Raw genomic sequence first — 14,306 nt, forward strand, 5'->3', positions numbered from 1 at the left:
ACGAACAGAGAAAATTATTATGGGATAAAGTAAACAGTTTTTGTAATAATTTTAAAGAATTACCCAAGGATAAAAAATATTTCTGGCTGTTCACAAATGAGCATTTACCAACTCTTATGTGCCTAGGCAATTATATAATTAAGTGTTTAGAAATAAGATCCAGGTGGATACAAAATATATAAAATTATTATGCAATTATTGTTAATGTTATGTAAGACACATGATGTGTTAGGCTCTGATCCTGTCCAATATATGATAGTATTATATTAGGATATAGTTTTTCTTTTTTCCAATCATATTGTGCTTAATATTGTTGTAAATGATGCCCTTTATGGGTTCTTGATTAGATTAATAAAATTCTTATCTTATAGTAGATCAGTCAGGTAGAAAAACCATCATATCCGTTCTGTATGATATATTCACGGTAGCGCTTCTTTTTGTGGTTTTTTCTCAATTTGTGGTTTCCTAAACACCAGGTAATGGGTTAAGATGAATTTCTTTATATCCAGATGAGCACCTGTTTAATGTATTGTATCTTTCCATTCTAGAGGGTCTTCATATTTTAAGTTATGAAAAGGCCAAGTACAATTTGTTGATAATATCAGAGATTTGTACTAGATCAGTAGATTTCAGTTTTTAACAGGTTTTACTAGGGTTAGAACTTATGATTAATATTTTAAACACTATTTTTATAAAGAAAGAAAAAGAATGTCTGGTACATGTATAAGTTATTTTGTGAAACTAAAGTTATTACAGTTTTATAGCTGGTCTTTCAGACTAAATACTAGTAGAAAATGATGAGGTGTGCACAAAAATAAAAATCAAATTAGTTTCAGCTCATTTAAGGACAGTTTTGTTAAAGAGTTCTAGTCCTAGAGATAAAGAGCCTTTATCAAAGTGTATATAGTAGCCTGGTACTATCATGTACATCAAGTTTATATGATGTGGTTTCCAAATATAAAATTTATTGTTTGTTGACACAATAAGTTATAGACAGGAGACTGGATAAATACCCAGCAATGACTCACTCTAGCTATGTCAATACAATGATTCACTGCAGCCAACAACAACCTGTGAAAACTCTTACTTTTACCACATCTTTAATACTTTATGTAATGAAATGAAGTGAAAAATCTGTTGCATCTTGAACTCTAATTATACTGATGCCGAATTGCATAGAGAGATTTTTATCTTACAATATTTACCTCACTTCTGCAACATCTGTAGTTAGCATAGATTCATAGATAAAGAATTCAAAGGGTATCAAGTTCTTTTTTTATAGATCTTTTTCACAGGCATGAACAAATTTGTTTACAATTTCAAAAAAAATAATTGAAATGCAATAATGAAATCCTGTACACATATAGGATATGTTCAGATTGTGGTGTCAGCATTTTTATGCTGCTGGAAAATCAGGACCCCATATCACAAAGGTCACATAGATAAGTTTATTAACTAATTAGGGTCCCAAGATTTTCATTTATATATATAATATATATATATATACAAAAAATGTATATTTATCGTGAATGATCATGATTTAAATTCATGCTACAGTTACTGTAAACATTATGCATATATTTTAAAAAGAACTTACACATTTGATAAAATTCATCTTGAATAAATGAGAAACTAAAGAGACATAAGCAATGGGAATTTGTCACAAGACACATTTTATTTCCTTATTTGTAATACGGTAAATTGTACCGGTAAGCTGTGCAATTGGATGCACTTTGGGGCTTATTTATTCACTGATTGAATAATTGGACATCATGTGTTTTAAGCAGCATTAATTGATTATACATGTATAATTTCATGTACATGTATGTAGTAATGAAGATTAAAGCCCAACCAGACCAGAAGTATCACATGAGCTCAGAAAATGGTAGCAGCAAATAGGAGTCAAATATTCTACTGCATTATAGTACCATTAATATTCTTCAAATCGATTCACTTGAACAGCATGAAACTGTTTGCAATACTTTTCAAAAATACTTACCAGTCTGTGTACAGACCAAATTGTTGAAACATACATGTACATGTGAACTTAATGACATCACCACACAAATGCTTAAAAATTTAGAAATTTTGTAATTCTTTATTTTTAATTTCTTAACATAGTCACATATTCAATGTTTAATTTTCCTCAAAATTACTTTTTGAAGTACATGTATTTGGACACCCAGTACTGAGTAACATATATGGTAAGTGACATTTATTTGGGTCTGTCCTTGTTTTATTGTTATTCAAACAGTAATTGTAAACCTGGGTGGTCAGTTCTTGTTGTCAGATAAAAAGTAATTGAAGTCCATACCCCCAGATGTATGGAAGTAGTTGGATTCAGTTGTTGTCAATATTATGAATTAAATTATAATTATTGTCAATAAAAATTTCCTGTTTACAAGTAAAGGATAATATTAATATTTAAATAACCTTAAGATCAAGCCCTTTAAATTTGTTTATATGCTTGAAACATTTTGTACTTCAGACATCAGAAAATTAAATGGGTAATAAATTATTGCAATTTTCAGTTTAAAAAGAACATACCTTCATTGTATAGAAAATATAGATATATTGATTTTTTTCATGCTTGAAACATATTTCATTGTAATGTTTTCTTAATTCTGAGTGCTGTAAACCTTATACAATAGTACTGTGTAGGAATAACATATTATTATCATTTTCTGTAGTATAGATTTTACTCCTTAACTTTTATTACAGTTTTTAAACATTTTGTCAGTGATCATGGGAGAATAGGTCCAATATTTCACATCTAGGTCACGGTTTATGATGAAGAAGTGTTATAAAGTGAATATCTGGCTTAGTAATAGAATATTTTATGGTCATATTCCTGAAAGATCTGCCTCTGTCATGTCTAACATATATTTTGAAATCTGGCAATATTGGTTAAAAAAGTCTAAAGTTATAGTTCAATATGCTTCTCAAACTTCTTTAATTTATATGCATAATAATAAATCATCAGTTTACACTCCCCCTGCAATTCTGAGGAATCACAGTAAATACACACTAACACAGGAAATATTTTTCTTTTATTTATAAAAGAAAACAGGATAAGGTATGTAGACAAATTGCATTCATCTTGGATCTGTCAACACTTGTTCAGTCAATTTACTAGTTTTAAAACTATTACAAATATCAGAATGTTTGAAAACTTGTAATCAGGTTACAACTGATACAAACTGAAAAATGTCAAAAAAATTAATCTCTCCTTGACTTGTACCAGTTATTAAAATGCCAGCCAAGTAGTTTAGTCTTCCATTTGCAATATATAGATATGCAAATTAATTAAAAAGATGGTTTTTAAAGGGATTATGGAAATAAGAACTATATAAGAGATGCACAACATCTTGTTTGATCTCTGTTACCCATATATCCTGTAAATGATGCCCTTTATGGGTTCTTGATTAGATTAATAAAAGTCTTATCTTATCTTATCTTATCCTTGACATGGTTTTTGTTAATAATTCATAAGCTTCCTTGATCTTTTATGTTGTATTGGTAGCTACAAATAAATGAAATGTTATCAGGATTTATAATGTGATATCAAAATTCGATTCAGGTATCATAACAGTGTTATCACTGTGACCTATGGCACATGTGTGGTATCAAGTTTAAAGGTGTATGAATAAGAATACAAATGATTTGTTGTACAAAATGAAATAATCTAAAAATATAAATGAAGTGGAAGTTCTGATAAAATAAATACAAAATAAAAGTTTGTTAGCAATTATTATCATGCTTGATGTTCAGACATTACTTTCTTTTTTATGCCCCACCTACGATAGTAGTAGGGGCATTATGTTTTCTGGTCTTTGTGTCTGTTGGTCCGTCCGTCTGTCCCGCTTCAGGTTGAAGTTTTTGGTCAAGGTAGATTTTGATGAAGTTGAAGTCCAATCAACTTGAAACTTAGTACACAAAATTGTTCCCTATGATATGATCTTTCTAATTTTAAAGCCAAATTAGAGTTTTGACCCCAATTCTCAGACCACTGAACATAGAAAATGATAGTGCGAGTGGGGCATCCGTGTACTATGGACACATTCTTGTTAGTGATTTTTTTATGAGGAGAAAAGAAGACTAAAGCACATTTATCATTGAGCTTGCAAGCTTTGACTGTAGTGCTAAGTTTTCCATTGTAATACAGCTAAAATCTGATGTAAATCATGCTCATTAGTATATTTACTTTAAGCATTAATTGCTACTGGACAGTTGCCTTACACAACTGAGTCGATGTTTTATATTCAATGCATTGGCTCAAAAATCTCTGCTGTTGAATCCTTCAGATAGTTTAAGTGTGTGCTGTGTATGTTTTTCACAAAATTTATAAATATTTTAGCCTATAGTTTTTTGAGATGCACAGTTGGCCAAGATTGCATGAAATTTTAACTTGTTCTTTAAATTTCTGCAAGTATAGTGTTTCCCGTTGTTTTTGAAAAGGACAGGGTACCTGTTAATTTTTTTCTCAGACAGCATTCTTGGCACAAATGGCTACATTTTAAGGGCACCTTTTGTGTGGAGGATTCATTTTTAGTGCACCCTTTGTGTGGAGGACTACACTTTAAGAGCACCCTTTATAGAGATATAAAGGCACATGGATGTGGTTGTAATCGAAATATACTATTGTTTCATATTTAGAAATAAAGATAATTTTACTAGTTTACTAATTTAATTCTTTTTGTAATAATATTATTAGTTCTAGAATCAGCTTTTAGATTCATGATAGTGCAACTGCCTCATTTTAATCAATTACTCCAGTTATAAATTACTACTGGATCCTTGAGTGTCTAAGTATGTGCTGTGAAAGTGTCAAGGCAGTTACATTGCTTTAAAGCTGCACAAAAGAACTAGTGCCAAATACCTTTTGGATTATGTTTATACCAATCAAAGCTTCCATTACCTTGACTCATAACTCTACAAAACTTTTTAGGCCATTCATCTTTTTTGTCGAGCCTGCAACTTTTGTCACAGAAAGCTCGACATAGGGATAGTGATCCGGCGGCGGCGGCGTTAACTAACTTCTTAAAAGCTTTGTATTTTAGAAGGTGGAAGACCTGGATGCTTCATACTTTGTATATAGATGCCTTATGTTACGAAGTTTCCGTCTGTCACATGTCCATTGTCTATGACCTCATTTTCATGGTTCAGTGACTACTTGAAAAAAAAGTTAAGATTTTTTGTAATGTTAATTTCTCTCTTATAATGAGTAATAGGATAACTATATTTGGTATGTGCATACCTTGCAAGGTTCTCATGCCCGTCAGACAGTTTTCACTTGACCTCGACCTCATTTCATGGATCAGTGAACAAGGTTAAGTTTTGGTGGTCAAGTCCATATCTCAGATACTAGAAGCAATAGGTCTAGCAAATTCGGTGTATGGAAGGACTGTAAGGTGTGCATGTCCAACTGGCAGGTGTCATCTGACCTTGACCTCATTTTCATGGTTCAGTGGTTATAGTTAAGTTTTTGTGTTTTGGTCTGTTTTTCTTATACTGTATGCAACATAGGTCTACTATATTTGGTGTATGGAATAATTGTAAGGTGTACATGTCCAACTGGCAGTTGTCATCTGACCTTGACCTCATTTTCATGGTTCAGTGGTTAAAGTTAAGTTTTTGTGTTTTGGTCTGTTTTCTAATACTGTATCCAATAGGTCAACTATATTTGTTGTATGAAAATATTTTTACAATGTACATGTCAGTCTGACATGTTTTATTTGACCTTGACCTCATTTTTACGGTTCATTGCTCAGTGTTAAGTTTTTGTGTTTTGGTCTGTTTTTTCTATTACTATAAGCAATAGGTCAACTATATTTGTTGTGTGGAAGGATTGCAAGCTGTACATATCTGCCTGGCATGGTTTATCTGACCTTGACCTCATTTCCATGGTTCATTAGTCAATGTTTAGTTTTCTTGGTTAAGTCTGTATCTACTAAACTATAAGCAATAGGTCAACTATATTTATTGTATTGAATGATTGTAAGGTGTACATGTATTTCTTGTTTGGTTTATATGACCTTGACCTCATTTTCTTGGATAAGTTGTGATATTATATTGATATTATGTTGATAGTTCTACATATAAAGCTTTACTACAACTATCATCATAATATCAATGATAAGTAAAGAAGGCAAGACATTTCAGCATGTGCACTCTTGTTTCCAGTTAATTCTGTGGTTTTTTCTTTTTGATTGAAACAAGTCTTGATATTTGGTCTTAAAACCTAATCAGCTAACCTGTAAATGACTAATTATCTTTCATGAAAAGTTGTTTTTATTATCGCCCTTACTAGGCAATTTGTCAGAAAATAACAGTCCGACAGCTGGTCATGTGTTTTAATCAAAACTATATCAGCTATTCTATCACCTCTAATTTTACTTAATAACAAATGTAAGAAGCTGTCATATATTGACACCAAATCTGACGTCTGGACTTAGTAATGCCTTTCCTGTGGTGAAAAGAAAGATAGATATTAAATATTTTCATTCTCATAAAATTGCAATAAATTGTCCTGACCTCTTATAAACAGAATTTGTTAAAATCAAGAAAAATTGATTTAAAAAAAATAATTACCCAAAAAGGTCCAAAGTATAGGATCCTGAAACTACAATAATTTGTTCTAATGAGTAAACATGTCTTGTTAGTTTCTTTTTTCGACATCAGATTTATTGTTAAATATTTTGAGTTTTTTATTTTGTAGGACCATGACTTACAGCAGAAGATTGACCATGAGATTAAAATGCGAGAAGGAACAACCAAACTACTGGCAGCTTCTAAACATCCGTCACAACTGCTGGAAGCTGCTCGTAACCTGCTTACCTCAAACCATCGTATTATGGCTTACATGTCAGAATTACAGAAAAGGAAAACTGCTCAGGTTTTAGGTAGACAAACGTAAGTCCAACATAACAAGAAACTAAAGACTTTTATTCCACTGTTTAAACATATTGATAGTTTAATCAATATTTGATTGGTTGAGACTATCCCACATGTCATTGAACAAATCTTCATATTCCATTCTGAGGATCATATTCCCCTCTGAAATGTCGGGATTACTTCGTGCGACGTTACGCTCGGTTAATGTACATAACGTTTAGAACTTCTTATTCTTCTTAAAATAGCGATAGCAAAAATCATTATCATGTTCAAATTTATTTCAGACGATAAAACAAAAAGACTTATAATTAAATTTTGATCCTTACTGTTTATCAATGGGTATGTCGTGTTTAGTTTGACTTACAAAAACAAGCGGATAAGAAAAAAAATGTATGCAAAATAATATTTAATATATTGATAGTAAACAAAGCATAGGCAGTGGAATAAAACATTCATTTCCCTTTGCCTCGGGAGATATGCAGATTTGCTCACCCTCGAAAAATTATATTTCCCTCGGGCAGAGCCTTCGTGAAATATGAATATTCTTGGGTGAACAAATCTTCATATCTCCCTCCGGCACGGGAAATAAATGTATAATATTACATTATATTTGCAGCTTAAGATTTTGAGATCCATAGACTTAAATTTCCTATTAAAGTTTTTTTTTTAAACAGGCAAGTCATTTTTTGCATAAGAGAAATTCTCTGTGATAAATATATAGCTGTTTTTATGAAAGCAAGCTGATTTCATGAAAGTAGCTAGAAACTTTAACAAAAAATAAGATGAAAATATGCTGATTATCCACTTTATCGAGTGACAATAATTCAGTGAATCAGAATTTTTTCCTTAAAAAAATCGAATATATCTTAAAGATTGTAACAAAGCTTAGTGAGGAGGAGAAACACTAAGTTGTTTACAGTAACATTGTAAGGCAGCCTTGTTACATTATATGAGGATATTGTTGTCCCCGCGTAATGCGTTGCGGTGGACATGAAAATACCGGGTGTCCGTCCGGTCTTGTTAGCGCTCTCATGGGTATAATTCTTTCCAGATTTTTATAAAACTTATACTATAGGTTAATATCAGCAATATCTCGAACAAGTTTTAAAATGGTGGACGATCGACTATTTTTAATGGAGTTATGCCCCTTGGAAATATTAAATTTATGGAAAATGGCCACGTTAACGCTCTCACGGGTACAATTATTGCCAGATTTTATAAAACTTATACTATAGGTTAATATCAGCAATATCTCGGACAAGTTATAAAATGGTAGACAATCGACTTTTTTAAAAAGTTATGCCCCTTGGAAATATAAAATATGTGCAACACGGGGGACATTGGAACTCTGTTCTTTTATTAGACTTGGTCTAGCACTTGTTCTGTTTGATCTTGTGAAATATAAGCACTGAAAAACCTAAGGCTATTGAGGTTTTACAGACAATTTCAACCCCTGCCTTACAGTCAGTTTTGGTCTTGATACCTATTTCCACTGTCGTCCAGGGAAGTTATTACATGTATTTCTGTAGGCTTGTCTCTAGGTGTAGTAAAATACTGCTTTGAAAAGGACTGAAGTATTATGTGAATAAAACATAAGTAAAATAAAATGTTTACATTGTAGTGATTGCACTTGTTTTGTCCTTTAGTAAACAAATGTGGTTTGCCTTGATTTGTTGACTTTCCTTTATAAAGTAATATGTTATGTAGTGTTTACCCTAAGGACGTGTAATGATGTATGCATCCTTAAATTGTGCACTAATATCCTCGAGTAAAGTGCATCAGAAAAGTCAAATAACTTGGCCAACTAGTAAAGGTACAAACATTGTAAGGTTGAAATAGAAAGGAAAAGTGTTTTATGATGCCATATATACAAAGTCTTTATATATTTAAGAGTGTAGTCGACTTTTATTTAACCTATAATTACCCCAATCTAAATACCCAATATATGTACAAATATTAGATGATTACTTGTAATTTGTTCATGTCAGATTTTGTATTTTGTAGGTCAGTGGAGGGTAACCAAGTGCCATGTACAGCCAGAGTGTGTGTTACAGGTAAAAGTCATCAATAAAGTCTAATTGCAAAGAAGATTGAAGTCATAAGACAGGAAATCCAAATGTGAAATTCCATTCATCGAAAATAAAAAAATAAAAAAATTGAGAAATCACTATCCCTCCTCTTCATACCAGAAATGTAAAAGTTGCCAGTTCTGTTAATGGTTCCATTCTGTACAACTCTTGTCCAACTGTACACTCCTAATTAAGGAATTTTGAATAAGGCCTAAATTTGGCTATACCGGAAGTTTGCTTTAGAAAACATAGGCCATAAAGCCACCATATATGCATAAACCAACATGTTTCGTGAAGATGTGTAATTCAGCCATGTGATTTGGGGTTTTGATTGAAGAGTGTGACTAATGTTTACCCAAAAGAAATAGCTCTTTAAAGTACATTAAAGCAGCAAATCTGGGCAAAATCTTGAAAAATATCATATTTGGAAAGCTGCTAATACTTTCTATAAAACAAACAAACATGCCAGGTTTATTATAACAGGTCAACATTTGTTATTAGTTGAGATAATACAAAATTCAGACTTAATCCTTTTCTGGTCCTACTGCTAATATGAATATGAAAAAAAAAAAGAAATGATAAGGAGGTGGGAACACTGTTTTACCCCTGTCTGTCCTTCAGATTCATGAAATTTCTTCATAAAATTTTGTATCAAGCTTTATGTGTACATGCTCGACTATTCATTTTCAAATTGATAGCTCATTGAATTCCAGTTGACAGAATTCTTATCAGTTATATATTCAGTGCATGCATATGTTGTTGTTGTGAAATGATGCCCTTTATGGGTTCTTGATTAGATTAATGAAATTCTTATCTTATCTTATTCTTACATTATGACCATTTATGAAGTTTTCATCACATTTTGCTCAGTAATTATGAATCTGTGCATTCTGAAATTTGGTATCAACATTCATATTAGCATGTTTTACAGTGTAATGAGTAGTATTTAAAACTTTCTGTTTACGGAATACTTTTAGTGGGGGTATCGTTAGTCAGCAATAGTTTTAATTCTAGCTTGTTTGTACTGCCATAAAATGTACAGAAGTTTATATGAATAATGATAATATGATAACACATACACCAGTGTATGTAACTGTTTGTACATATAATGTAAAAATCTTCAACTAAAGGCCATCAGAATATGTAAATAGTTGTTTATACTGGTAGCTTATCAGTATTGTCCTTAAACGAGGTCGTTCTGTTTGTCATTCTGGAATATCCACTTTCAAAGTCACCCATTACAAATATTGGTTATCTCTTTTTAATGTATTTATCTGGAAGTGTCCATATCCAATCATTTGGTCAATATTTGTTTGTCTCGGTTTTATTTTCTTAGGTCTTTGTGTAATCTTAAGATATCAAAATCTTTACATGTAATTTATTTCACTTTCATTGTAAGACTTAGATTGAGCACACCTGGGGTTCTACTGAAAATATGGAAAACTTAGCTGTGATTTAATTTGTGTGAAAAAAAAAGAATATAATACTTGTCCTTCCTTAAAAAATGTCTGTGAATGGCCATATTTACACAAAATGTTTACCAACAGTTCTATTTAACTTCTGGAGTAGTAAAAAAAAATATTACAAGTCTTCATGATAAAAAAAAAAACCCACAGCAGTCCTCGCAGAAAATTAAGAGACCAGCCCTTATACAGGCCTAACGGAATAATAACATACCAGCCATATTACAAGTTTCTAAAGGCCTTACAGAAATAGAAAGGACCAGCCCTTATGCAAATATTTGCAGGGCTCACAGAAAAACTATGGACCAACCTTTATGCAAGTCTTTGTAGGACTTACAGAAAATCTCAAAAAGAAAGTCATTCCTGTCAATATTTTTGTGTCCAAAAAATATGAATGTATTAGGTTATTGTGAATTAGAAAAAATAAATAATTAAGGCTGACTTTTTCAAGCATTTAAAGCAATAACTGTTTATTATTTGCTTTTAATTGTTATATTACAAATAGATTTTTTACCTATTTATATGTATCAGAATATTCCAGTCTGTTGATATAGAAAACATTTTTTTTTCACTTTATTTTTCATTTTCCAGATTTACGAATACCTTTGATGTGGAAAGATACAGATCATTTTAAAAACAAAGGAGGTAAGTTTTTCATGTTTTACTTCAAGAATTCTTAATATATGAAAATAGGTTTAATTCAAAACAGCATAGGGCAGAAGGAATATGGGATTGTGGGGGACACAATTTTCAAGATATGCATGCAGTTGGGAATAACCATTTATCGAAGAACAGCATTTGTATTGATGTTCCATGTGTAGACAGTTACTGGAAGGTCTTCAACAGCTCTTGTATTGATGTTCCATGTGTAGACAGTTACTGGAAGGTCTTCAACAGCTCTTGTATTGATGTTCCATGTGTAGACAGTTACTGGAAGGTCTTCAACAGCTCTTTACAAATTGTCAAATCGATTATCTTCATATAAAGATAATGCGAAATGGACAGTAAAGCAGATAAATGAAAAGTACAATAAAGATAAATTTAGCTTTTCATATTTCAAACGATTAATATGGAAAAATGACCAAAATGTATCAAAGGATAGTTTGTCTGGCACTTACTGAGAAAAAAACAAACACATAAACAACTATAACCCCAAATATTATTCATAAATGCAAAATAAATGTGATCTTTATGCTTCAATGATCACAAGATCTTGATAAACTAAGTCCTAGAATGTACTATACTTTCTCCTTTTTCTAAATTTATTTGTAATGAAAATAATAGTGTGTTGCAATGATTTGCTATATGGAAAATTTGTAGACATGAATTGAAAAATGTCATGAACAAACAGATTTTCACAAACCTCAAACAATCCATTTCACACACAAAAAAAGCTTAGTTATCAGTGTTGTCTAAATCATTATGTTTTATGAATAATCTTCATTATCATGCACTAAGACATATTTTAACAAGGATTGATGCTACCCTTTAGCAATATAATGATAGCAAATTTAACATTAGCAGAAACAGTAATTATATAATTCACATAATTGGCATAAATTAATTATAAAAGTTACAAGATTAGATAGAAGTAATTAATTATAATTATAATCTATAAATAAAGAGATTAAATAGATTAAATAGATCAGTAATTATCATTTTAATCTATGAAACATGGAGTAAATGATGACTTCTGATAAAGTAGATTTTAGGACTGTTCCAAAAAATTGTTGTTCAGGGATTGAGAGAGCACTTCATGGCTATTCCATTTAAGCATTATTTGTATCCAGGTAAGGGACTTTGAAAATTGGATAACCATCTATATAGAGGCAATTTTAGAATTTCTTTTACATTTTCACTGTACAAAATCACCTACTCATAGTTGAGATTTTGCAGTGCCTTGCTGGAACAACCCATGTATTATTTGATTGTCATGGTGGCTACTGACATAGGAAACATTAGACATAAATGTATGCCATCTACACAAATTTTTACAGTTCTATTTATAGGATTAAGTTCCTGTGAAGGGTGTACAGTACTGCCATCCATCCAACAAAGTTTTTATTATACCCCCGCTTTAAAAAAGTGGGGGTATACTGTTTTACCTCTGTCTTTCCGTCAGTTTTTCTGTCTGTCCGTCTGTCCATCCATCCATCCATCCATCCATCCATCTGTCTGTCCGTCCGTCCATCCCATGAATATTTTTTGTCTCATCTTTCTCAGGAACTACATTACAGGGATTTTTGAAATTTGGTTTCAAGGTTTATATAAGTCAGCTATACCGTGTGATGCGTTTTCAGATTTAACACTCAACAACTTCCTGTTTAACGTCAAGTATTTGGGCTGGGGTATCATCAGTGAGCAGTAGTTCACAGTTTCACTTGTTATTTTTGGAAAAGCTGGAACTATAACTAAAATAAATATAATGGACTCTTGGTATCTCAAACACAGATGCAAAAATTTAAGAGATTTTGGAATAGATTTTTTTTTATTTGTACAGCCATACCTGTAGCTAAACATGTTCCTATGGATATAATCATTATGAGTTTGACATTTAGAAACAAACTCATTCAAGTGTTATTAGGAAGAAATATCTAATTTTAGTACAAAAATATTAGCTTGAAATACTGAGAATTCATTTATTTTTCATGATTTTGTGGATTGACGATCAATTGTATTTTCATGGATATTTGATTTCTTGGTTTTGCCAGCCTATAGAATTCTTTAGAATGTTGAACATTTAAACTCATGGTTCACCTTTACACAAGAAATCCATGACAATTACTATCCCACAAATAATAATGAATCCACAGTAGTATAAATTGAGTGTCAGATTGAACAGGGCATTATCTTCTGAAAATTAAATTTCTTTATAAATCTGACTTTTTTCAGACTACAGAAGATATGCTGTATTCTGTCTGGTAAAGATTGATAGTGATATATACGATACCTGCATGATAAACAATGTAGACAGGAGTATGACAGACTTGACGTTTGATGATACCCTTGTATTGTAAGTACATGTACAACAAAAATACATATATCATATCAAGTTACATTGTCAACTTCACTAAAGAAAGCTCTCGTCATAAATTGGACATGTTATTTAGTATTAGATTTTTTTCATTTCTTTTCTGGTTAAATGGTTGAATAAATAAAACTCAAGCTTTGTTTGAAAATTATTTCAAACACGAAGAAATATACAATCATCTAGCAAATAGTAAACAAAAATATAAACAAGCTAGTAAACCATAAGTCTGTAAGGTTCACCAGATAATTTTTTTTTTCAGTGAAAATGTTGCACATGATTTTGAATGTAAAGTAGAAATATTTTGCCATAAGCTGCATGAAGATTTGACAATTGCCAGCACTCCAAAGAAACTGAAGAAAAAGATTAATGATTTGTCTGGCTCTGTGGGGAGGAGTGTAGGAAAAAGATTGTCAGGATTAGTATGTATATATTTGATCACATGATTGTGTTTTGCTCCTGTTTTTTTTTTTTTTCTGCCCCTGCACGGCAGAGGCGGCATTAAGTTTTACCCTTTCTTCGTTCTGAATGTCCAACTGTCTAACTTAAGTTTGCCTCAACTAAATGTTATGAAACTTATACACACTGCTTATTACCACCAAAAACAGATCAAGTTTGAAATTGGGTGGCGTTTCTTTTGCCGTTCTAGAGTTATGCCCCTTTGTAAATTGAAAATGCTGAATTTGGCTTATATTTACAAGCGGGGGCATTGGGTTGATATTTTCCCAGAGCAAATGTTTGTTGATAAAGCTTTCAGATTGTACAATTTAGATCTTGCCACTGGATTTTATAAATAATGCATAATCTAATATCAGAAATATTATTCTGTAATTCTAAAATGCAGAGAACTAT

At 31.4% G+C, this 14,306-nt stretch overlaps 1 protein-coding gene across 2 annotated transcripts in view; it reads left to right on the forward strand.

Moving 5' to 3' along the window:
- LOC127736146 (rhotekin-like) overlaps window positions 1–14,306 on the forward strand; it is a 42,665-nt gene that overhangs the window by 16,538 nt on the left and 11,821 nt on the right. For both annotated transcript variants that reach the window (XM_052246695.1, XM_052246694.1), the window contains exons 2-6: window positions 6,719–6,912; window positions 8,899–8,948; window positions 11,018–11,071; window positions 13,319–13,439; window positions 13,717–13,876. In XM_052246695.1, coding sequence (XP_052102655.1) covers window positions 6,719–6,912; window positions 8,899–8,948; window positions 11,018–11,071; window positions 13,319–13,439; window positions 13,717–13,876 — 579 coding nt within the window. The remainder of the gene's footprint in view (window positions 1–6,718; window positions 6,913–8,898; window positions 8,949–11,017; window positions 11,072–13,318; window positions 13,440–13,716; window positions 13,877–14,306) is intronic.

The sequence above is a fragment of the Mytilus californianus genome, unplaced genomic scaffold (assembly GCF_021869535.1).
Source record: "Mytilus californianus isolate M0D057914Y unplaced genomic scaffold, xbMytCali1.0.p SCAF_3, whole genome shotgun sequence".
Lineage (NCBI taxonomy): Eukaryota > Metazoa > Mollusca > Bivalvia > Mytilida > Mytilidae > Mytilus > Mytilus californianus.